The sequence below is a fragment of the Oryctolagus cuniculus genome, chromosome 18 (genome assembly GCF_964237555.1).
Source record: "Oryctolagus cuniculus chromosome 18, mOryCun1.1, whole genome shotgun sequence".
In the NCBI taxonomy this organism is placed as follows: Eukaryota; Metazoa; Chordata; class Mammalia; order Lagomorpha; family Leporidae; genus Oryctolagus; species Oryctolagus cuniculus.
This window is the reverse complement of record NC_091449.1, coordinates 62,747,172-62,773,176: the sequence shown is the minus strand read 5'-3', so window position 1 is coordinate 62,773,176 and position 26,005 is coordinate 62,747,172. Positions and strand designations below refer to the sequence as shown.

General features: G+C 46.2%; 1 protein-coding gene across 1 annotated transcript; it reads right to left on the bottom strand.

Moving 5' to 3' along the window:
- Nucleotides 1-14,858: 14,858 nt before the first annotated feature.
- DYNLRB2 (dynein light chain roadblock-type 2) lies at nt 14,859-25,397 on the bottom strand. Its single transcript, XM_008257646.4, has 4 exons — nt 25,264-25,397; nt 23,332-23,407; nt 15,406-15,573; nt 14,859-15,098 (listed from the first exon to the last, which is right to left on the bottom strand). Exons 1-4 carry the CDS (start codon nt 25,264-25,266, stop codon nt 15,055-15,057), a joined length of 291 nt encoding a protein of 96 aa, XP_008255868.1. The 5' UTR covers nt 25,267-25,397; the 3' UTR covers nt 14,859-15,054.
- Nucleotides 25,398-26,005: the final 608 nt, after the last annotated feature.

The following is a 26,005-nucleotide window of genomic DNA, read 5'->3' as shown; positions in this document are numbered from 1 at the left end:
GTGTCCAAGTCCTAACCCCTAGCACCTGGGAACTGTTACAGATGTGATTAGTTCAGTGAGCTCCCACTGGAGTAGCAGGCGCCCTTAGTCCAGTCTCACTGGCGTCCTTATGAGAAGAGGGAGGGTGATGTGAAGATGTGCTCACGGGGAGAAAGCTGCGCTGACAGAGGCAGGGGTGGGAGTGATGCACCTGCTAGGCCAGGAATGTAGATGATTGCTGGCCCCCGCCAGGAGCTGGGAAGGTGGAAGATGGATTTTAGCTTCCAGAACTGTTAGGGAATGATTTCTGTTGTTTTAAAGTTCCCAGTTTGAGGCAAAAGTAAAGGAGGCTAAAACATCCTTTGTACCAAAATTCCTGGCAATAGTTCTGCTTAAGAACACAGTGCTGGAAGCTGACAGAACTGGGCCTGGGGCTGAGCTGCAGAGGTTGAAGCCAACGCTTTCCTGTGCTGAAGTCCCCGTTTCCTCATCTGTAAATCAGAGAGGAGCAGGCCCCCTTTAAAGACTGTTAAACATTTATGGGTAGTGCCTGGCACAGAGATGGCAACTATTAATATTAAACAACTGCTTCTTGTCAGTCTCTGGCCCCAGAACCCCTTCTCACTAAGGGGAACAAGTCCAAAGCCTGCAGTTAGGACACAGATCGATGTCATGGATTATTCAAAAACAATGAGTTGCCATGTCACCACCACCCCGCATTTTTAATATCTTGTATTTCTTAGTTTAGGATGCAGGAAGATCTCCTTCCCAGGAAGAGGGGGTACTGACTCATTCCCAGAGGGTTGCCCACTAGCCCAATGCCAGAGCGCCTTCCCCACAGCTGGGGCAGGGGCGGGGTGCAAACGGTGCACAGAACAGTTGGGTTGGGACCTGAGTTGTGGTGTAGTGGGTTAAGCTGCTGCTTGCAATGCTGGCATCCTATATCATGGCACCTGTTCAAGTCCCAGCTGCCCTACTTCCAATCCAGCTTCCTGGAAATGCAGTGAAAGATGGCCCAGGCACCTGAACCCATGCCATCCATGTGGGAGACCAAGCTCCTGGCTAGAACCTGGCCCAGCCCTGGCCTCTGTGGTCATTTGGGAAGTGAATCAGTGGATGGAAGATCTCTTTCTCTTTGTCTAGTTCTGCCTCTCCCCCTATCTCTGTGTGTCACTCTGCTTGTCAAATAAATCTTAAAACAAACAAACAAACAAACAAAAAACTAAAAAATACCAGGCAGAATCTGCCTGCTGATCTGCAGAGGCTCAGAGCGGCCGGTGGCTTTAATATCCGCTCTCCACAGCTTCCTCTCCACCCGAGATGGCTGCGCTGATTACAGCACAATAAAGCTGCAGTTCTGGGTGTGCGGGGCCCTGCTGTCCCTGCTTATCTCACTTAGGAGCCCCTGCGATGTTCTTCAGGGAGAGAGAGGAGTAACTCGGGTAATTCAGGACTCCAGGAGTCGAGAACATTTACAGTTCCTCCTAACCCTGGGGATTTAATGATCCGAGGCGTGTCGCCACACAGCAAGGCCGGCCTGCCACCGACGTGGGCAGAGATTTAACAGGTGCGAGTTCCAGGTGACTTACACACAGCTCTCCAGGTATACGCCGAGGAGTCCAGGGTCCCCAGAAACAGAGTCTGTGACGATTCCTGTGCATGTGGAACATGAAGGAAGAACTTCCAGAGGAAACTGGCAAAGGAGGGGAGGGTAGAACGGCAGAGAAGGGGAAACGCCGCCGTGGAGCCGTGGAGGAGGGTGCTTTTCACCTCCCCTGCATGCGAGTAAGCTGCACTTCCTGCCTCTGCTCCTGGGTCACTGGCCAGTGAATGAACCCCCAGGCACTTGCTTCTATGCCTGCAAAGTGGCTCCCATGGCCCAAGGACTGGTGGAAGTCAGAGGCCCCCAGGAAGCAGTGTGGAAGCCACCAGTGTCTGCTATAGGGAACTGTTACGATCTCCACTGCACGAAGTTAGAAACTGAGGCTCAGGGTGTGAAACAGCCCTCCCTGGAGAGGCGCGAGGCCGAGTCAGGTCTGAGCTGTGTGTCCAGGCTGTGCTGGCTGCACTGCTGACCTGGGGATGCAGGGCTGAAAGGGATGGTCGTTCCTCCTCTTTGAAAACATGTGCTTGAAAAGCAGTAAGTGGTGATGGGAGAGTGATCTGCACTCACCAGTCTCACAGAGCCCTGGAGAGGGAACAAAGCCAGGCTGAAAGATTCATTTCCACAAAGTAACGAAGCCAGGAACCATCTCTGAGGATCAAAGCCAGGCTCTCGGTGTCCCTGGCCAGGGCATTTGGGAGAGCCCAAGCGCCCTCCTTGGGAGCTGCGTGTTTAGGGTCTTAACTTAGGTGCTGGCGACAAAGATGTGTCCAGTTTGTGAAAGTTTCTCCGGCTCTGTACCTATGTGTGCAGTAGCTGCATGTCATCCTCCTGTGTATACTTTTACAGTGAGGAAAAAGAGAAACTGAAAATTTGAAGCAGAAATTACAGGAAGTCGAAGAGAGAAAATGAAACCAGGCCAAATCTCACTCACTCAGGAGTCACTGTGGCTAGTGTCTCGGTTTGCATCTGTCAAAATCTTTCCATGCGAGCGCACCCACAGCCACTCAGGGCCTGGTGCTGGTGTGTGGGTGATCATCTCGGCCTTGAAAGTAGCGTGGCCTGTGGGCTGTGCTGGCTGCAGCAGGAGTGGCGTGCTGGGGCCAGGGGCCTGGGAAGAGCTAGGCTGGAAGAAGCCCGGGCGACCTTGGGGGTCCTGGGGCTCTGGGAGGGTGGGACCCTGTAAGTTTGCCTGATTTAAAGCATAAGGCCCAGTTTGCACTCCAAACTGCTAATGTGGGTTGTGCTCACATTCACAATTCATCGATTTTTATTCAACAGGCATTTTGCTTAGTACAAGCTAACTGCAGAGGCTGAAGAACACACTGGGAGCGGGGAATGCATAACCATGAAAAAGACTTGGTTTCTGATCTCCAAGGGCTGTGAGTCTGGCACAGGCCAAGACACTGCCCCCCTAGAAACCTCATTTTCCTGGGGCTGGCGTCGTGGTGCTGCAAGTTAGCTGTTTGTGCAGCCGGCATCCTGTACTGGAGTGCTGGCTCAAGTTTCTGCTGCTCTGCTTCCAATCCAGTTTCCTGCTAATGCACCTGGGAAGGCAGCAGAAGATGGCCCAAGTACTTGACCCATGCCACCCACATGGGGAGACCCTGATGGAATTCCTGGCTCCTGGCTTCACCCTGGCCCAGCCTCAGCCATTGTGGCCATTTGGTGAGTGAATCAGCAAATGGAAGACCTCTCTCTCGGTGTCACTCTGTGTTTATAAATAAATAAATCTTTTTTTTTTTTAAAGAAATCTCATTTTTCTTATCAGGAATGTGGGGATACTAAGTCTGTAAGGCAAGGCTAATATGATATCAGGTGGACTGAGATTCATAGAGCCCAGAGCACAAAACAGACTTGCAGACTGTACACAGCACTGACGAATGTTGTAGGCATTTGGGTTAAGGCCATGTGGTGTCCCCTCTCTGGAACCCTTGCACATCTGGCTGACTGTATGATGTCTGGGAGCCTCCTGAGAGGGAACCAATCCAAGGGAAAGGAAGTGGTGACAAGAGGCTTAGCCCAGTAAGGTCCCACTTCTCTCAGGGGAAGAGCCCCGCTGATGATAGAACAGGCTCTATACCAGGAACGTGAGCAATGAAAAGGTGGGTGGCACAGGGGTTCCCTTCCACTGGGGTGGTGGTCTCGCGGTGGGGAACGGGGTTGGGTCGGCGTTGGCCACAAGTGAGTGTGGTGGTACCCCCGACTCTGTGCTTGCAGAATAAATGTCTGTGAGGTTCCAAAACCAGTTGCTATGGCACCAGTGGCACCATCCTGTAGACATGGTGGTGCCAAGGGAAGTGGGTTACAGCAGGGGTGGGCCAGGGAGATGCCACATGGAAACTGGCCGGACTGGATTATTGGCAGCCTGAGTGCTGCAGAACCCCTAAACGCCTGGCCATATGAAATGTGGCTGTGGAATAAGACCCTCCCAACATGAGTGGATTTTACAGGCAGTCTCCTTTTTCTTTCAATGAGGCTTGGGGGGGGGTATAATCTTATATTCAATATTCCCTTTCTTTTTATTAAAGATTTATTCATTTATTTGAAAGACAGAGTTAGAGAGGGAAAGACAGAGAGATTCTCCATCTGCTGGTCCACTCCCCAAATGGCTACAATGGCCAGGGCTGGGCCAGGCTAAACCCAGGAGCCAGGAGCCTCTTTCAGGTCTCCCATGTGGATGCAGGGATCCAAACACTTGGGCCATCCTCTGCTGCCTTCCCAGGCCATTAACAGCGAGCTAGATCAGAAGTGAAGTAGCTGGGACTCAAACTGACACCTATATGGGATGCTGGTATGGGAGGCTGCAGCTTAGCTTGCTAGCCACAGTGCTCACCCCAAATACCTCACTTTAGGTTGTTGACTGTGGTTTGGGTGGCCTGAGCTTAGTGGAGAGAGATTCATGAAGAGAGGTGTAGAGCAACAGTGTTCCAACTTGTCTAATCACAAGCTCTTCCCTCCAGGGCACTTGTTGGGGGAAATAGACTTCCTCATCCCAGAACACGGTACCTTTCACACTTTGATGGGAGCAAGAATGCCCTGGGGTCTTGCCTAATGCCTGTTCTTATTCAAAAGGTCTGGGCTGGGGCTCAGGAAGTCTGCATTTTCTGACAAGCTCCTGGTTGACTGTAATGTCACTGGTCTTGGAAGAACAAGACCCAGAATCCTGAGAATCTGGAGTTTTAAGGAGCACCATGGTTAGGGAAGCCCTGGAATAGATCATCTTGAACCACAACTTCAAGCCAGGACTTGGAGGCATGGTTTGCATTCACCAGGTTATCTCCGAGAAAATACCCGCTCTGTGCTGCCACAGCTGTGAGCGGCTCAGAACAACCACGCTGCACAGACTGAGCACTTGTAGGTGTGTTATTAAACCAGCTCTGTGGGCTGTGGTGGGCGCAATTGCAGGGGAAGACAGATGCTTGTTTGCAATGTGTGTGCAGACCGAGGGGAGATGGAATTCTACGCATCTGATTTTGCAGGAGGTACTCATGAGGGCAACTTTACACACCTTCACAGAAAGAATGAAGCTGTCATATTTGACCATGGGAGTGAAACCCGGAAGGACCTGGCACAGCTGGAAATTATTGAAACTTTCTGAGGCCATCCCAATTCTGGATTGAAGTACTGCAAATCCAGAATTTGTACTGCTTAGTTCAATTGTTTACTAAGTCTGCTTGTGTAGCCCTGGGGCTCCAGGGGACTCCCCCTTAAGGACCACTGTGTGCGAGGTGGCAAAGGGCAGCAGAGCAGGTGGCGTGGGGGGAGGAGCCCATTCTGCTTCGTGTTGAGAGGCTGTGTTCGCCTTTGATCAAGGCTCTGTGTGAGCAGAGGCTGCTCTTCTGAAGAGAAGCAAGGTTTGGAAACCACTGGCTTGGGCCAAGCTTTGTTTTGCAATTCCTTCCACCCAGGCTGTGCTTTCTTTCTGTGTTCTATTGTCAACTCCTCTCCAGCCTTTCTCTCTACTTCCCACCGGAATCTGCTCTTCAGCCTTTAAAATCCAGCTCATGCATGTCTGCCTTAAGGCAGCGGCCTACCTCAAACACCACCCACGGTACCAGTCTTTGGTCTGCGTTTGCTTTTCCCTCATCCCTCCCAGGTGCTCCTTCTGCTGTGATCTCAGCACATTGAAAACCTGTGTCTCTGCACTCCTGTGCCTGGTGGTATCCCGGAGCTCTTCTGGGCATGGGTGACACCGCCCTTTGCTAAGCATGCCTGGTATCAAGCAATTTCCGGTTAAATGCAGGCGGAGTGGGGCACCGCCTGGTTCCTGGTTGTGTGATTAAGAAGCACATATCTTTCCTTTAAATCTTCAGATGCAGCCAGTGTTTTTATTAATTTGAGACTTCATAAATGGCTAGTAATCTCTGCCTCTCCCTGAAGCTGCTGGGCTTCGCAAGAACAGGTAATCATATTCAGATAACATCGCCCTTTCCCATTCTCCTGTCCTCCTAGTGTGCGTTGTTTTTTTCCTTCCTGGAGACCTTTATGTTGCCATACTTCCCCTGAGATACGATCAAATACCCAATCAAAAGGGTCAGAGCTGGTGATCAACAAAGTTCATGCTGGATAAGGGATCTGGCTGGTGGCACCATCTGGGCATGGCAGTCTGGTGATGCAGGTGCCGGCCTGTTCCCCAGAGGTCCTGGTCTTGCCCACACAAGCTTCCCCTCCACAGAGGGTGCAGCTGTGAGCGCTGAAGCCTCTGCCAAGCTGGACTTTCTGCCCTCCTGGCATTGATCCGGAGGTCTCCGCTATTTCCTCCATGCTATTTAGGAAGCAGGAAGTTGTGCAGGAGGAGCAGAGGCAGGAGGAGGGGCATGAGAGCCAATGACCTGGCTCAATTCGTACTGCAATCAGGAGAATGCCAAAGTTTGAAGCTAATTGGTCAGAATCCTGGCTTGAGTATTCTCAGGGGATTTGGCATACTCTGTTTGGAGAGTGCTCATTAATGTGGTGAACCCCTTTAAAACCAATCCTATGCTCCAGGGAACCGTGTTTCAAAAACAGAACCTGCATAGGGGTAGAGCTGTTGACTGTTTACCCCTCAGACACTGAGCTCACCCTGTTGCTGGAGTGTCTGCCAGCCACTGGGGCTGAGAATAAGACAGAGTTTGTGTCCTCAAGCCTACAGGACTGTCTAATGCACAAAATATTCTCTTGATTGGATTGTTGGGTCAACACAGTCAACATGGACCAGCAAATCTGTCTGATAGATTGCAATGACCTGTGTGTCCAGACTAAATAGAAAAGCTAGTTGTAAAATGTTACTTTGAAAAATTTGTGGAATAAATGAAATTAAAAGATTTTAGTGCAGAAATTTGAAATGCATGCACAAGATTTTTTTCATAATTTGCATTCTCCATGAATTTTTTGAAATACCTTTGTATGTATGAACAGAGTGGAATGGGAGAAAGGAATGATTCAAACTGGTTCTAATGGGGAGGGAGATAAGGGATAGATCTGGTGAACACATAGAACAGGAGATGTGTTCCTGGTTGGGGAGAATGCTCCTATAAGCAATCCTTTATATGATGATACTGCATGAGTGTAGTGGTCTGTCATCCGATTGACCCAGATGGATGGCTGATAGCTGGGGGTTCCAGAGGCATGATGAAAGGATTAGGAGTAATGGACTAAAAGATGAACTCATGGGATATTGGCTAATGTAACAATTGTGATACTGATCACATTTATAATGATAGTACATTATAGTCATCTCCCGATATTTAATGGTTATTTTTCATTTTTAAAGATTTTATTTATTTGAAAGTCAGAATTATAGACAGAGAGGGAGAGAGAGATAGAGACAGAAAGAGGTGTTCTATTCACTGGTTCAGTCTCCAAATGGCTACAACAGCCAGGGCTGAACCAGACTGAAGCCAGGAGCCAGGAGCTTCTTCCTGGTCTGTCACGTGGCTGCAGGGGCCCAAGTGCTTAAGCCATCTTCTGCTGTTTTCCCTAGCAGCATTAGCAGGGAGCTGGATTGGAAGTGGAACAGCCAGGATTCGAATTGGTGCCCATATGAGATGCTGATAACGCAGGCGCCGGCTTTACCCATTAAGCCACAACACTGGCCCCTACTTAATGGTTCTTTAGGTAGTACTGATGATGGTGATGAGAACTCCGCCACCATGTATTTAATATCTACAAATTAGTGTCAGATGCCTTATATAATTTCTTCTAATCTCCCAGCAACCCACAATGTAGGTACTCTCACATTTTAAATGTAAGGATCCTGAGGCTCAAAGATGTCAATTTCCTTGCTACAGAGATGATATGTGGGCAATGAGAGGGGTTGAGAGTGTGTACTGTGGTCAAGAATTGGGGTTTGGATGCCTCCTCTCACACTTTCAAAGCTTGACTGACCTTGAGCAAGCTGATACTTCTCTAAGCCCTGGTTCTTATGTGCAAACAAGATGAAGGAATCCAATGTTCCTGTCACGTAGTAAATGATCAACGTGCTAGCTCTCGCTGGTGCTGCTCTGGTTTTCCTTGTTTTTCTTCCCCTTTTCCTTTTCCTCCAACCCCTCCCCTCTTCCTCATTCTTTCTCTGCTCCTTCTTCTGTTATTATTATTGATTGTAGGGCTGGGAGCCAAAGATGTGTCTGGCTACAAAGCAGTGTCATTTCTTCTGCACCAGACTGCCATCTGGGGACCAGGGAGTTTTAGGAAGTCAGGTGAGTCTGTACTGTATTCCTTAATCCTTTTGTCTCTCACATGACTCTCTGATGCTCCATACACCTTGGCCACCTGGAATGGGGCTTTGGGAATGCATCTGCTCAGCGTCCACCTAATCAGTTGTCTTTCCATCCAATGACAGATGTCAAGGTCAGGTAAACTACATAAACTGAAGACTCTGCTCACCAGGGACAGCAACATCCAGTGCCTCCCTGTCCACTTCAGCTCACCTCTTGAAGGCTCCCTGAGTGCCCTGTCCCCTTGCCGGGCCAAAGTCATGGAGCAGATTTGGGAGCAAAGCAGTGAATGACCTTGTCCCCCCTGTGCAGGGCCTCTAATACACACTTCCTGGGGGGCCTTGAGCCTGGCTCTGTTCCCTTGGCTGTGTCTGATTAAAGCAGCTGGGATGACACAAATACAGGCCAACTGTGTTAGTTGAGGTCTTTTTGGGTACAGGAAACATAGGAATCCATTCTGGGATATACGCAAAAGAGAAGTCTTACTGTAAGGCTCCATGAAACCCAGAGATCAGTGCATCAGAGGACCAAAAATCTTGCAGCAACTCACAGTTGAACATTCTACCTCTTGCTCTGTGTTACAACCATGGCTGCTGTATTCTTTCCTTCTGAGAACTGGCTTTTTGTGCTACTCCTACGTGGAAAACATGGCTTTTCCAATACCTGTGGTTTTGAGAATAGGTAGAGCCACATGGGCACGTTCTGTGTGGTAAATCTACATAATGGGGCGGGTACTGTTGGCATAGCAGGTAAAGCTGCCACCTGTAGTGCTGGCAATCCATATGGGTACCAGTTCAAGTTCCGGCTGCTCTACTTCCCATCCAGCTCCCTGCTATGGCCTGGGAAAGCAGTCCTTGGGCCCCTGGACCCAGGTGGGAGACCCAGAAGAAGCTCCTGGCTTCAGATCAGCGCAGCTTCAGCTGTTGTGGGCAGCTGAGGATTGAACCAGCAGGTGGAAGACCTCACTCTCTCTGTCTCTCTGCCTCTCTGTAACTATGTCTTTCCAATAAATAAATTCTATTCTATTTTTTAAATATTTATTTATTTATTTGAAAGGCAGTTAAGAGAGAGGCAGAGGCAGAGAAAGAGAGGTCTTCCATCTGCTGGTTCACTCCCACATTGGCTGCAATGGCTGGAGCTGTGCCCATCCGAAGCCAGGAGCCAGGAGCTTCTTCCCAGTCTCCCACATGGGTGCAGGGGCTCAAGGACTTGGACCATCTTCCACTCTTTCCCAGGCCATATGAGAGAGCTGGATCAGAAGTGGAGCAGCTGGGACATGAATCGGCACCCACATGGAATGCTGGCACTGCAGGCAGTGGCTATGCCACAGTGCTGGCTTAATAAATAAATTTATATATATATATATATATATATATATATATATATATATATATATATATAAAACTATATACCAAGAAAGCATACTGACCTGTTTGATGGAACTGCATTTAGATATTAAGAGAAATCAATAAAAACTCTAGGTAGGAATGTGGAAATCCTTATTAAATGGTAAGAAAGTAAATATAAAATTTTGTATCTAACAGGGTTACAAATCTATAAATCTATTTACTCATGAAGTTAAAGATGAGAAGAGACAACAGTGAGATGCACTAAATGGTTTGTACTGTGGTAATTTTAGTTTATTTAGCTACTGTTGCTATTAATAATAATAATTGGCATCTATACTGTATAGTTCAGCATGCAAGGACATGGTGGGTGGACAGGCTTTACATGTGTAGGCAAGAGAACAGGTTCAGAGAGCTATTGTGTCTGCGAATAACTAAGTCATGGAGTCAGGCTCTAGGTCTCATGTTCTTCCCAGTTGCACAGTATTAAGGTTACACGTTGCAAAGTTGACCAGAGGACGATAATTTTAAATTCAATTCTACGTGACGTGGGAGGGTTCAGGTTGGTGCCATCTGCACAGGGGGTCCTGGACTTCTACGTGTTAAAGGAAACAAGGAGGGGAGGTTCCCTGGGTAAGATCAGGAGGAATTAGGCTCCATCTTCTTTTCTCTTGGTTCAAGGAAGGGATGGATGCACAGCCAACACTGTCAAGTTTTGCCCAAGGAATACCCTAGGAGGGTGTTGCCAACCTTAATATTGTAAACCACTCAAAATATGAATTTCCATTGTTAGTGATGATTTTGTATTGAGGGAGTACTGTAGCTCCATGATTCTCAGAATTTGAGAGACCAATTTGTCTTTCGTAAGACCCTTGGGTAGGGATGTTGCCACTGCTATGAAAGCTCTCTTACACCCCCAAACATGACTCATTTTTTGTTGCCTTTTTGGAAAAAATGGTTCTACAAGACCAAATGTCAGGTGAAAGAATATATCTGGCAAATTCACCTGCACATGCTATGGTTTCCATTTTGAGAATATTACATTATTTTCCAACATCAGAAGAGTCAGGATAATTTGTCCCATAGCAAGCACATACTGGAGACACTTGTGGCTTTTCAAAGGACAAGAAAGAATAAAAAAAAAAAATCCAAAGCTCAGTCTATGGTAATTTTGGCTTTGGAAGAGGATAAGCAATTCAGCTAAAAAGCCAGAAAGGATCCAATCCAAGGGGCTGTGGGAGGCAGGCACAGTTCTAGGGATCTGGGCGGTTCCTCATACTCTGGGGCTGGGTCCCACTCATCAGACATGAAGATTGGGAACCTTGCAATACTAATGATGTGCAAATGCATTTCCAGCTATTTTATTAAGCTGGTCTCTCCAGGTTCATTATCATTAATATTTATGGTTGGTATATGTTCCTCCAGAGACTCTGTGAATAGCCTTTCTATTGTTCAGGTACAATTTATAGCAAGTTGAACTAAGAGGGAGCATCACGTGAGCCTAGACTTGTAGTCCTCATAGGATATGAAAGCTTTACCCACAGATTTGGATCAGGGGGTGGGTCTTTAGTTGACTGGTCCAAACATCTTTTAAATAGAACTAATTAATTATGCTCTTATGAATCCAAGAGAGAACACGAAGGTCTGTGTGCTGGAAGGCAGTCACGGTACACATTCCCTGTTCCCTCTCCTCTGTTACAGCTGACTCTGGCAATCCCACCTTTTACTGTCATAGTCTCTGCCCCAACAGAAGGTTGGTTTCCTCTGGATAAAAATAGGGCTACTCTGAGTTCTCTGCCCAGTAGGATGGAAATGCTTTCCTCCCCAGAGGAGCCCACATGGAGCCCTGGCACTAGTGGCAATGCCATCTGCACCTGCCAGAGATTTCACACTGTTCCATCTCAAATGGGGCTTGAAATTTCTGGCTGGGCCAAGTGGAAGGAAGTGGCTTTACCACTCAGCCATGTGTCTGCTGGGGAGCTCTGGGTGGGCTGGGGAACTATGGGGAGGAGACAGATTTAGGTATTGCACTCACATGTTACCTCTTCTACATGTTACAACAGTAATCTATTCTGTACCTCATAAAAACAACATGTTGGGAAGATAGGAGGGGGTCTCACAAGATTCCCCAATAAGGTCATAAGCACCAATTCTACAGGCAAGACTAGACCAATACAAGCTCACAAACCAATGCCTGAAAGATGCCTTACCCCCGGCTCAGGTGAAATTCTCACCGGCAAAACCAAGGATTTGGATAGATGGAATCTACAGTCCCTTCCAGCTCTAAACACTTGGGCTCCAAATAGAACACACTTCCCTTCATTCATATATTTGCTTGCCTTTTGGATCCTGATGAGCTCTTTCTCATGTTGGGAACTGTTAGCAGATGCTGAAGACATCCAGGGAGGAGTGAATAGCGTGGTACCCAGACTTCAGTGGATTGGAGGAAGAGGCTGGAATCATAGGAAGCACTCACCTGTGAGGAGACCTGATCCTCAGCTGGATTTCCCATGGTGACAGCCTACATCTGGGCCAATCAGGAGGGGCTCAAGGGAAATGGGAGACAGATGGCACTGGGGACTCCGGGGAAAGCAAATACAAATTTAATACCACCTAGAGGAAGAGGAGTACGGAATAAGGGTTTCTAAAAACAGCTAAAAAACTTAAAGAGATATGGCAACCAAATGCAACTCTTCATAGGTTCCTGGACTAATAACAAAAAGCAAGGATGTTATTAGGGCCACTGGGGAAATGTGAATGTGAGTTCGTATTAGATGATATTTCTTAAATTTCTTAAGTATGGAATTGGGGAAATTCCTGTTGAAGTATTGTTAGAGTATCTGCAACTTTTTTTTTTGAATGTGTGTTTATACACATAAAATCTACGCTTATATGATATGTATTTATGAGATATATATTAATGGAGACAGACAAAACAAATGTAAAATAGTATTAGCTGCTGAATATGGGTGACACTTATATAAATGTTCATTGTGCTATGGTTTTCAATCTCTGTAAACTTGAACGCTTTCCTAATAAAAAGGGAAAACAGCTCAAAAACCAGATGCAAGGAGGCTTCCAAAGCTCATGGGAAATGGAACTAAGAGAAAATACAAGTTTTTCAGGGTCCTTTTGAACACCCCCCCCCCACTGCTATATATGGTGTAGTAGTGTAGGCTCGCTATGCAACAATTCCTCTCTACTGTGTGTACTCATCTCACAAAGGTGGGAGGTACTCATTCTGGTTGTTAGTTATGTGCTGACCTGATGATGTAAGGAGCTGGGGGCTCTCCCTGGAACACATTTCCATGTATCTGGGGCCACCCACTGCCCCAACTAAAGGCTGTCTGTGAGTTCAAACAGCAGCAACTGTGGCAGAGGCTAGCATTTGCTGAGTGGTCTTTTAGTTTCAGGCACTCTATCTGCACCAGCTCAAATGATTCTAACAAACAGGCAGCTGGGTTCTCTTAGCCCACTTTACAGGTGAGCCTATGAGGTTCTTATTGCTTACCAAGGGTGGAGCCAGAACTTGAAGAATCCATGACCAGTGACTGCCAAACCTTCATTTCCGACCACTATCGTGTGGATCTCAGCCTGGAGCTGCATTGCAGTTATCCAGGGAGCATTTTCAAAACCTGCATTTGGATGGACTTGGCTGTTTGGCTTCAGCCTCCATCATCTCTAAATCTTGGGTGAGTTCCATTTGTGACCTGCCTCTTTTCCCATCCACACTTGTGATATCGACCCTGCTCCCTGGAGGCACTGGCCTCAGCCTTTCCTTTCTGCTCATGTCACCATCTGCTTGGGCTGGTCATGTGAGCTTCACAGGGTGCAAGTTGGGGCCAAGGGAGTGGTTGTTAAAACAGCAGCAATTAGGTAAATGTGTCTGTGGACCCCTGTACAGGGTGACTTGGAACTCCTGAGCAGGGCTCTCTGGGTAAGGACAGAGGCAATAGAAGCAGGAGCAGCCTTTAGCTGAATCTGTAATGTGTCATTTCTTATTTTTTTCAATGAATCTCAGTGAAATTATGCTGAGTGAAAAAACTCCCAAAGGTTACATACTGTGTTAACCTATTTGCATAATGTTCTTGATTTGATTAAGATACATAAATACAGAGCAGGGTAGTGGGTTCCAGGGCTCAAGGGTGGCTACAAAAGGGCAGCTGAGGGATCCTGGCAGGGGTGGACATGTTTTGTATCTTCCCTGGAGCAGCGTCAGCTTCCTCTTGTGCCCCTGTTAGAGCTTTGGGAGATGTTGCCACAGGGGAAAACTGGGTGAAGAGCACATGGGATCTGTTTCTTATATATATAGATAGATAGATAGATAGATAGATATAGGTTTAGTTAAAAAGAGAAGAGAATATAAAGCAAATATGGGAAAATAGATCAATTCTTGAAGGGTTTAGGGTACATGGAAATTTGTTATATTTCTTATACTACTTTTTTTATTTGACAGGTAGAGTTATAGACAGCGAGCGAGAGCGAGAGCGAGAGACAGAGAGAAAGGTCTTCCTTCCATTGGTTCACTCCCCAAATGGCTGCTACTGCTGTGCCTATCCGAATCCAGGAGCCAGGTGCTTCCTCCTGGTTTCCCACACGTGTGCAGGGTCCAAGCACTTGGGCCATCCTCCACTGCCCTCCCGGGCCACAGCAGAGAGCTGGACTGAAAGAGGAGCAACCAGGACTAGAACCCGGCGCCCATATGGGATGCCGGTGCTGCTGGTGGAGGATTAACCAAGTGAGCCATGGCGCCGGCCCCCTCTTATGCTACTTTCACTACTTTCTGAATACTTGAAATATCTAGTAAAGATAAAATTCCCTGGAGTTAAGTGCCGAGCCACATATGGGCATGACTTTGCCCAGTGTATTTCCCTGGTTGCGTCAGGCTGTTGTGTCAGAAGCACAAGTGTGAAGAATATTGCAGGACATGGAAGCAATGCACAGCTGTAGTGCCGACCCCAGCTGAGAACAATGTTTCTGACTTCTGACTTCTGACTTAACCTGGGAGAGCACTACTCACTCTTCAAATGATAGGACCTTCTACTCCTTTGTAGCTTCCACAGTGCTCTACTGAGTCTCCTTGGCATGTTATGGAAATGGGCAAAGTTATACTTATAAACTTGGTGACAACTACTTCTAGACTAAAAGATCTATCGCAAGGAAGGCTGTGTTCCCACTGGAACTTTCAGGTTTGTGTATTATAAACTATATATATATATATATATACACACACACACACACCAGAATTTATTATATAGCTAAAGCACAACTTCACAATACAAAGGGGCTAAATGAAACACATGGAATACTTTAAGTGTAAAAATAGAAAAGAATTTCCAAAAGATCAGTTAGATTGGAATATAATTGCAGTAATCATTAACGTGTTTTCAACCCAGAGTCACTGGGACAGACTTGGCCACAGTAGGTCTTATTCACACGGATTCTGAATGACAATCAGAAGATATTCCTTGTCTGAGGAGAGACATGGACAAAATTAATTCATCCTGAACATTAGATTCAATAATAAACATTTCAGCTAGTCTGCTGTTTTCTTTAAAACATCATAGGGGCCTGGTGGAGACCAATGGTTCCTCTGCCTGGTTGCACATTGAAATCACCTGTGGAGCCTTTAAAAATTACCCATACCCCTCATCCAGCCCCAGGAAGACTGTGTTTCGTTAGGCTGGGGTACAGTCCCAGGCCTGGGTAATTTTCCTTAAAGTTCTTCAGCTCTCCAAGCAGAAAGATGTTTTAAATAGGAAGTGAAATGCCAAATTACCTGGTGCTACCATGATTTCGTGTTTCTTTGATCTGATTCTAAGAAAGGTTAGGTCGTTCTGAGGATCAATGTCACGGACTGTGCTCTTGGCTTTCATGGTCAGCTGATGAAGAAGACCTGCATATTGGACTGTGGTGGAGTTGTCCAGGGTCGTTCGGATTGGAATGCCTATCAAGAGATGTAATTTGGGGTTACATTGTTTTTTCGATTATAAAAGTTCTATGGACATTGTAGAAAAATTGGGGAAGACTGGTAGTTGTAATAAGGAAGAAAATAACGATGGCTAATCTTACTCACTGACATCAATATTAGTTTATTTCCTATCTTTTTGTTTCTGCCTAAGGAGACAAACTCTATTGGGTTAAACCCATTATAGTATTTAGGAACTTACTGCTTTTTTCTTCAATTAAATTATATGGTGACCTTATTGACAATCTCATCAGCATTGATTTTCATTGATGCACACTTTACTACTGTATGGACATATCACAATATAACAAATCCCCCATTCTTTGGTCACTTGGTACTTTACATCTGGGACAGCAAATAGTGTGATGAGTACTTTTGTACATAAATTGTTTGGAAGATGTTAATTGATCATTCCAGTCCTAAGTTAACATTTTTATATAAAATGCATCGCTTCAAGTGTCCCATCAACATTGGATCTGTTTTGAAAAAGGCTTCGTCAGGGACATGGTGCTAGTCTTTTTCCTGGAGACAATAACATAAAGCAATACTACTGCACATGCAAGAGTTTATACGAAAATATAATAACAAAGATACTGTAGTTTTGCTGTGCACTCCCTCGTTTGCATTTTTTCCTGATTTAAACATTATTAAATTTGGCTACTTGAGTACTCTACTGTTTTATTCTATGCATTTCAAACAGAATCTATTAATTTAACTGGAAAATTCTAGCCAGACAAATATGCAAGTATAATTCAATTCAGTTCAGATCAATCTAGCTCAATTGCAGCCACCCAGTTACAGTGCCTATTATGTAACAGACACAATGGAAGACGTTTTACATTTATTTTATCTAATCAGAGATAACCTTTATATTATTCTGAGTACTCCCAGATACCCAGGAGATTCAAAGGATTTTATTTGCAAATATGCCTTTAATTTAGGTGGACACATTAAGATGGATTTGGGATTGCTGTTAAATTCCTTAGGTACCTGAATTATGACCCACTGATAGGCGAGTATAAGACGGCTCATGGTTTTTCATCAGAGAATGTGGCACTTGAAACTATTAAGTAAAGTGAGCACTTTCAGGAAAGGGTCAGTATTATAAACTTCGGATTTTGTCAAGTTTTCATGAAACTGCTGGAGACTATCAATTTGGACTTAAACAGACTAATGCATTTTTCTCTTAAGATAATGGCTATTTTCAGAATAGGTCTTGAGAAATAATATGAAAAGAATATTCACAGGGGAACCTTTTCAATAAATGAGGTTTTATATAAAATACCTTGTTGATTTTGCATTATTATCTGTTGTCTACTTTTCCCACAGAAGGCAGTCAGCTATCTTTCTCACCTGACAGAAGGTCATGAGGCACAGATTTTTAACAAGCGTGAAACAAGTGTACCAAGCATTCAACCTTGGAAGAGAACTTTTTGATGAATAGTTTTATTTTGCATCCTAAATGATGACTACCTAAGAAGTCTGCATTGCTCAGTGTCAAAACAAGACATACAACCAGAATAAATTATTTAGGATGCAGATGACAAGATTATGAATCAGATGCTCAAGTTTTTTAGTCAGTCTGCTCATGATCCAAGCCAGTAAATACAAGAGCTCTAGCCTTTCTGAAAACTACGTGTGCCCTGTGGAAACAATTGGAGTTCTTCACATCTACCAGAGGCACTTGAAAAAAAAAAAATCAGTCAATAAATATCTTTTGAGTCCTTGCTTGGTATAATGTCAGGTAATGAAAAATAATTTTTTTTTTTTATTTTTTGGCAGGCAGAGTAGACAGAGACAGAGAAAAAGGTCTTCCTTTGCCGTTGGTTCACCCTCAGTGGCCGCTGTGGCCGGCATACCGTGCTGATCCAAAGCCAGGAGCCAGGTGCTTCTCCTGGTCTCCCATGCGGGTGCAGGGCCCAAGGACCTGGGCCATCCTCCACTGTCCTCCCGGGCCACAGCAGAGAGCTGGACTGGAAGAGGAGCAACTGGGACAGAATCTGGCGCCTCGACTGGGACTAGAACCTGGGGTACTGGTGCCATAGGCAGAGGATAAGCCTATTGAGCCGCGGCGCCAGCCATGAAAAATAATTGTATTAAAAAGTCATTTTAAGGCTGGCGCCGCGGCTCAATAGGCTAATCCTCCGCCTTGTGTCGCCAGCACACTGGGTTCTAGTCCCGGTCGCCTCTCTTCCAGGCCAGCTCTCTGCTGTGGCCAGGGAGTGCAGTAGAGGATGGCCCAAGTCCTTGGGCCCTGCACCCCATGGGAGACCAGGATAAGCACCTGGCTCCTGCCATCGGATCAGCGCAGTGCGCAGGCCGCAGCGCACCAGCCATGGCAGCCATTGGAGGGTGAACCAACGGCAAAGGAAGACCTTTTTCTCTCTCTCTCTCACTGTCCATTCTGCCTGTCAAAAAAAAAAAAAAAAAAAAAGTCATTTTAGGGGCCTGCCTGTGGTACAGTGGGTTAACACTCTGGCCTGAAGTCTGAAGTGCCAGCATCCCATATGAGCGCTGGTTCGAGACCCGGCTACTCTACTTCCAATCCAGCTCTCTGCTATGGCCTGGAAAAGCAATAGAAGATGGCCCAAGGACTGCACCCACACGGGAGACCTGGAAGAAGCTCCTGGCTTTGCATCGACGCAGCTCCGGCAGTTACGGCCAATTGGGAGTGAACCATCAGATGGAAACCTCTCTCTCTGCCTCTCCTCTCTCTGTGAACTCTGACTTTCAAATAAATAAGTAAATACTTTAAAAAATGTCATTTTAGCCCATGATGTAAAGGTCACCTCTCTCCGTCCAACAAGCAACCATTGCTCCCAGTTTCTTAGGTATGTTTCCAGAGAGGGTCTGGGCCTGTTTAAGAATCTACATGTTTTGGTCTGTATTCTTGAATTATATAATTTTCTCTTCTATGCCTTCATTTATTTTCATTTAATATACTTGGGAAACTATTCAAATCAGTACACACAATGCTAAATCACTCATATTACTGGCTGAATAATAGTCTGTTGAAAGGATGTTTTGTAATATACTGAAATAGTCCCCTGGTCTGACAGACACTGAGGCTGCTCCTAACCTTTGACTTCTGTAACCAAGGTCATGGATTATGTCCCTGTGCTTTCACATTTGTATACATGCATAGAATAAATTCCTAAAACAGATCCAGAATAAAATGTATATGAATTTAAAAATGTTATATTGTCAGATTTATGGCACTACTTTAAAATATGACTTTATGATCCCGGTAAGCTGGTACTCATTATTTCAGTGTATCATCTTCAATTGTTCACTTGTTCTTTGGCTAATAGATCAAATTTCAAAATAAAAGGAACTGGGTGAATGGCTGATAAGAGCTAGTGAAATTCAAATGATGGATTGTTAAAAATGCCAAGAATATTTACAATTAAGAGACTATGGGGGGGGGGGGCCGGCGCTGCGGCTCACTAGGCTAATCCTCCGCCTAGCGGCGCCGGCACACCGGGTTCTAGTCCCGGTCGGGGCGCCGGATTCTGTCCCGGTTGCCCCTCTTCCAGGCCAGCCCTCTGCTGTGGCCAGGGAGTGCAGTGGAGGATGGCCCAGGTGCTTGGGCCCTGCACCCCATGGGAGACCAGGAAAAGCACCTGGCTCCTGGCTCCTGCCATCGGATCAGCGCAGTGCGCCGGCCGCAGCGCGCCAGCCGCGGCGGCCATTGGAGGGTGAACCAACGGCAAAGGAAGACTTTTCTCTCTGTCTCTCTCTCTCACTGTCCACTCTGCCTGTCAAAAAATAAAATAAAAAAAATAAAAAAAAAAAGAGACTATGGGGGGCTGGCGCTGTGGCGCAATAGGTTAATCCCCTGCCTGCAGTATGGGCATCCCATATGGGTGGGCAGTGGTTCTAGTCCCAGCTGTTCATCTTCGGATCCAGCTCCCTGCTAATGGCCTGGGAAAGCAGTAGAGGATGGCCCAAGTGCTTGGGCCCCTGCACACACATGGAAGATCTGGAATAAGCTCCTGGATCCTGGCTTCAGATTGGCCTTGCTCTGGCTCTTGGGGCCATTTGGTGAGTGAACAAGCAGAAGGAGACCTTTCTCTCTATCTCTCCCTCTCACTGTCTGTAATTCTACCTCTCAAATAAATAATAAATAGACTATGGAAATCAGGCTTATACACAGAAAAATGTATGGCAGATATGACTGCTTGGAATATATTTTTTATACATATATATATATGTCTCTAACTCAGTGATCATTGTGACACTGTTGGAAACAATGCAAACTAGGGAAACCAATGTCAACAAAGAATCTATTCCAATCAAAAGCTATACTATTTAGCACTGACAAATTGATGAATCTACTTTCTTGTCATGCATAAATCTTTTTCAATAACAGTGAAACTAAAATGGAATATGATGAGACCTAAATGAAGGAGCACAGAAGGTCGACCTAATTGTAAATATAATCTAAAAATATGTTAACATCATTTGCTCAGAATTAGTAGACCAAAACCCTTAGTAGAGAGCAGGAACACACCGACACCGTCTTGGTTAAGTATTTTTGGTATCAGATTTCAGGGGCTTTCTGCAAGCTGTACTGCAGTAAATGGCCCCTTCTTCTGACAGGTGACCGAGGTCGAGTGTTTCATTTACATTCTGGTCACAGAGTTTATACCACATGCTGGTAACAAACATCCTTGTCATGTATTCCGATTAATAATAATTTGGCCATAGAAATAAGTCCCTCATTTATATTTTTGGGAGAAAGGTTAATATGACTTTCAGGTAAAAACTCTTGAGTTTTCAGAAACCTTGAAAAGTGCCCTGAATCCATATACAACCTTATTCTGGTAGAGGTTAATTAAAAGTTAATGGTTATTAAAAATAACACTTGTCGCCTGTGGATAAGAGAAGTGTTAATTGAGAAACCTCAGGAAAATAAAGTAAAACTCACTTTTAATCCCACCACTCAAGAGGTAATCACCATCATGTATCCATGTATTTTAAGTGCATGTGTGCATCTGGCTATGTAAATGATTAAAAAATGCTGACTACTGCTTAGCTCTTTACTTTTTTCATCTACTATTGTGAGTAGTTCCCCAGGACACTAAATATTCCATGTTTTAGAGTCATCTTCATCAGTAAGCATTGTAACATTAAAAATCTCCCTATTACTGGGAGACTAATTTTCTTATTTGTGTTTATTATTTATAGGATGCATCAGTGAGTATCCTTGTACTTAAATCTCTTCTTCATCTCCCCCAAGGAGTGGAATCAGAGGTTTAAAGGTATGGGTATTTCATCCAGACCTTTAGTGTGCATCATCAGGTTTACACGTTTTAAACTAAATCTTCCAAAGAAGCACATTACGTGAGTTGTCCTGGGTGCCATGGGCGGACGTTCCTGTACTGTGCTGAACAATGTCCCTCTAAAATTCAAGTCTAACCTAAACCTCAGAGTGTGATCTTATTTGGAAACAGAGTCTTTGTAGGTGTAATTAGTTCAAATAACATCATCCTGGATTAGGGCCCACCCTAGGGTCCTCGTAAGCAAATAGACACAGGCCAGCTCTCTGCTGTGGCCCGGGAGGCAGTGGAGGATGGCCCAAGTGCTTGGGCCCTGCACCCGCATGGGAGACCAGGAGGAAGTGCTGGGCTCCTGGCTTTGGATTGGCACAGCACGCCAGCCGTAATAGCCATTTTGGGGGTGAACCAATGAAAGGAAGACCTTTCTCTCTCTCTCTCTAACTCTGCCTGTCAAAAAAAAAAAAAAAAAAAAAAAAAAGAAAGAAAGAAAGAGAAAACAGACACAGGGAGAAGAATACCGTGTGGGCATGGAGTCAGGGACTGGAGTGATGCGTCTTTAAATCAAGAAACTCCAGCTCTGACAACCACCAGGAGCAAGGAAGAGGCAAGGCAGGACCTTTGTGCAGCATCTTCAAACACAGCATGACCTTGCTGATGTCTTGACTGCAAGTTCTGGTTTACAGATGCACAGAGAGTAAATTTCTGTTATTTTCCAGCATGTGGTACTTTGTTACCTCAATAAAAGGTAGCTAACACAGCATGTCTATGAAATCCGGAAGATATCCCAATCTTATGGAGTATGGGAGAGTTTGAGCAAATACATAGAAATAAAATCAGTTCAACCAGGTCCATCCACTAGCATCTAGCATCAGACTGATTCCTGGTATGTTTAGCATAGATCTTGACTTAACTTGTAATGCTGATCTGAAATCCTACCTCTCTTTGGTCACTCAGACTGGCTGAACTAATAACAAACAGACACACACATATATATGAGGGTGCTTCCAACATTCATGGAAAAGAGAAATTGATAATTGCAGTGCAAAATTGTTTTGAAATATCTGCAGAGTTTTTTCATAAGATGAATTTTCCATGAACTTTTTTTATTTTATTTATTTATTTATTTATTTATTTATTTTTTTGACAGGCAGAGTGGACAGTGAGAGAGAGAGACAGAGAGAAAGGTCTTCCTTTGCCGTTGGTTCACCCTCCAATGGCCTCTGCGGCCGGCGCGCTGCGGCCGGCACACTGCGCTGATCCGATGGCAGGAGCCAGGAGCCAGGTGCTTTTCCTGGTCTCCCATGGGGTGCAGGGCCCAAGCACTTGGGCCATCCTCCACTGCACTCCCTGGCCACAGCAGAGAGCTGGCCTGGAAGAGGGGCAACCGGGACAGAATCCGGCGCCCCGACTGGGACTAGAACCTGGTGTGCCGGTGCCGCTAGGCGGAGGATTAGCCTAGTGAGCCGCGGCGGCGGCCTTTTCCATGAACTTTTTGAAGACCTAGTATCTGTGTGTGCAGGGGCACTGAGTTTTTGTATTATAAAATCAAAATTTTTATCTGTATATATCAATTAAAACTTCCCACATTTTGAGAGACATTTAATAGAATTCTATTAAGTGTTCAGCTATTGTGCTGAGCACTTGACAATTGTTATCTGATTTAATTCTCACAAGCACCAGTAAAGTAGATTATTTTCCTTTCTTAATGATAGAGAACTGAAGGTTCCAAGGTTGGTAGTTACACAAATATTTATTGATGGACTTTTGCCCAGCTACTGAGTTGGTAATATGTCAATGTGATGACTGCTCCATGAATTTTATGAAGTAGCTATTCTTATTTCAACAAATGCTCTGGAATTTCTGGCACCTCTTGCCTTGACAAATACCTGAATTAGCAATGAAACCAGCAGGAACCTTTAAGAGGTCACCACTGTAGCTGAGCATGGAGCACTGTGCCAGAGAAACGGCTATGTGCATTCTTAATAAGGGTCGTGCAGTAAGTGTACGTTTCTGGTAATTACAGATTTCACAGTGGGAAATGTGTTGGCCCTTCTAGAAGGACATCCACAGAAACTATGCTGTGAATGATATTAAAATTAGGTCTCCAAGATTTTTATTAAATGCAGTAAAGGAACAATTTCATTTAAAATGAAGACCAAAACTCTATACCCTTTATAATGTTAAAACCAAACTGACACAATGACAGGGTCCTTACTCAGTGCTGGAAGAGAATTACCAAAGCTCTAGAAAGTCCACGGTGTAGTCTTTTTTAGGAAGACACAGATATTTTTTAGCCATGTCTTGTTCATATTTACATCGTTAGCTATCAGCAGAGCATTTAGATATGATAGATATTTGATATGCAAATGCAATTTTATTTTGTTTCTTAAGATGTTTGTGTTGAGGTCCCTGGTTGGCTCCTGTATGTCTACGAGGCAGCCTAGGATATATTTACCTTCTGCATTCACAACCATCGTTCCAATAACCCCTTTGTGGCTCTGGATCCTCTTGAGGGTTTCTTCCACCTCTGCCTGCAAGAGATCAGGATGGCAGTAAAGCACAGGGGCCTTCGTGGTTCCCTCACCCTAAGGAGAATGATGTTTGGAAAGATGCCTAGTTCCCCATTGTCTTAACCTAACGTATTGGGTGCTGTCATCACAGATTTTTGGAAGACAGCTTGAAAATGGTCATATACACTTACACAAGACCATCTTCCCACAACTCTGGCGAATCTCTCGATTTGAATCCTTCCAGGAACAGAGAGCTAACTGCCTCAAGGGCCCTTACTCCATTTTTGTCTCCATTTGGTAGAAAAGACTAAAGTGCACAGAAGTCTGCCATAGATCATTGTCCACATATTTCTTTATAAACATTAAAAAATCCTTTTATTATGGTTCTTCAAATATTTATAGAACCAGAACATGACATCCCTTTGTCTAAAATGGGCCCTTCATGAGAAATCTTATTTTCATTAACGATATCTAATTAAGAGTTCAGATGATTATATTTACAGAAGGATAATCAGTGGAATATGCATATTCCAGGATTCTCTCAATGACCGCTTGGACCATAGCACAGAATGAATGTTTAACTTGAATAATTATGATGCAACTCTTTTGGTATTTTTAAATTCATCTTTCTGAATGAATTTTATGCATACACCATACAGTACCTGTTTTTCCCCCTCTCTGGAAATGCCAAAATCAGGAATTCAAACTCTAATCTCCAGAGACTCTTGTTGAAGGGTTGTTAGGTTCTTTTCCACCCAACATTGCAAGGTGAATGTTGTGTTTCTTCAAGACAGTTCTCATGTTGCACCCAGTGCAGGCACAAGCACTTACTTCCTCAGTTTCACCACCATGGCAGCTGTATTTCAAATTTCAGGAATCCTGCGAACTACATTCCTGAGTTCGGCTTTTATGAATACCATCTATGTTATTTACCTAGCGTGTACCTGGAATCATCTCCTTGATAACAGTTTGCCCAAGTACATTTTAAGAGAAAACCGTACCACAAATGGAAACTTGGCGTTTTTTTTTTTTTTTTTTAAAGCAAAACAAAATGAATTAGGAGTATATGGTTAAATTCTACTTCATCGGAAAGCTGTGAGCTTGAGATCTGCTCTTCTTCGTGTGAAATAATGGAAACTGCCGAGTGATGACCGTACTGAAGGCCTAACAGTGCCAGAAATTTCGACCTGTGGAGTTCAAGGGCGCGGGTGGGGGTAGGGGCGGGGGGAGAGGGGTGACTTTCTCAAGTGTGATTCTGCCGGCCAAGCGGCGGTTCTGGGCCGCCTGCGGACGTCGGCACCCGGCGGTGCCGCCCGGGAGCCCTGCAGCTGGGGCAGGGGAGACGCGCTCCGCTGTCAGCCACCCCGGACACCTCAGCCCCCGGCCCGGCTCCCGCTTCCCGGCCTTCCCCACAGCGCCGCCCCGTCGCGGATCCGCTCCTCCAGCTCTCCGAGCCTCCTGGCGCGCCTTTACCACCACTACTGCGGGCTGCCCCGCTCCCCGCTCCCGCTCGGCCGGCCCCACTTTCCCTTTCCCCTCACCGCCTCAGCTTCTCTTCCCGCCATTTCACCCCACCCCTTCGCAAACTTGGCCGGCTCCCGGCGTTTCTCACCCCCCTCAGCCTCTCTCATCCCCTCAGCTTCCGTCCTCCCCTTCTCGACGTCAGCGCCCCCGAGTACCAGTTTCCGAAATCAGCCCCCCACCAAACCCTGAGGGATCTTCTTTGCCCTCTTCAGGGTCTCCTCCTCGCCCCTCCCGGAAGCTCCTGGAGCCGCCGACCCTGCTGGACCGCCCCGGGCTGGGTGGGCTCCGGGCTCCAGGCAGCAAGGGCTCCTGCCAGTCGGAGCGGCGGGGCGCGGACGGAGCCCCACATTTACCATCGCGCGGGCGGCGAGACTCCCCGGACTCCGGCACAGCAGCCGCCTCGGTGTCAACAACGCTTCCTGGCGTTGCTAGGAGACAAGGGAGGCGGTGACCTCCGGAAGCCTCGGGGCCGCGCCTGCGCGTGGGGAGATGGGGCAGCAGCCGGGGGGCGGCACTTCCGCCCTGACCGCGGCCGCGATGCCTCCCGGCTGCCGTAGCAGAGGTTGCGGAGCGCGGCCAGTGGGCGCTGAGCTGGGTTTCGCCCAGTGTTGCGGGGCTGTGGAGCAGAGGAGAGGGCTGGGGAGTGGGCTAGCTCCCCGCCTGTGTTATTCGTCCACTCCTTTCGGTACGCGTCGTTGTGGCAGCAGCGCACACGTCCCAGGCCCTCTTCCGGGCCTAGGCACGTCGTGGCTGAGGAAGTGGCGAAGCGATGGTGCCCACGAGTGGCACGTGTTCAGGGGCGGATAAACAGGGGCCGGGCGGCTGTCGCTGTTTTCCAGTCTCAAGGCCTCCGGGTGCGTCCTTTAGCACGCGCAGCCCCCACCCCCACCCCCACCCCCATATAACGAAGAAAAATGGATCCCACAGTGACTGGTCCACCCCTGTGTGCCGTGTGTGTGTGAGAAAGACATCAATGTACAGCTCCTCAGCCCCGAGTCGCTAGAGTAAGCGACGTCTCACATGCTAAGCCCTCACCTGGTTGCGGCACCTTTACTGCTTGCAGTTCAGTGGACGTTGCCCCTTCCTTGATCAGTT

Coding starts and splice junctions, on each gene's coding strand:
- DYNLRB2 (XM_008257646.4), bottom strand. Junction 15,574..23,331: donor GATGGTTGTGAATGCAGAAG/GTAAATATATCC, acceptor ATCTCTTGATAG/GCATTCCAATCCGAACGACC. Junction 15,099..15,405: donor CGAAATCATGGTAGCACCAG/GTAATTTGGCAT, acceptor GTCTCTCCTCAG/ACAAGGAATATCTTCTGATT.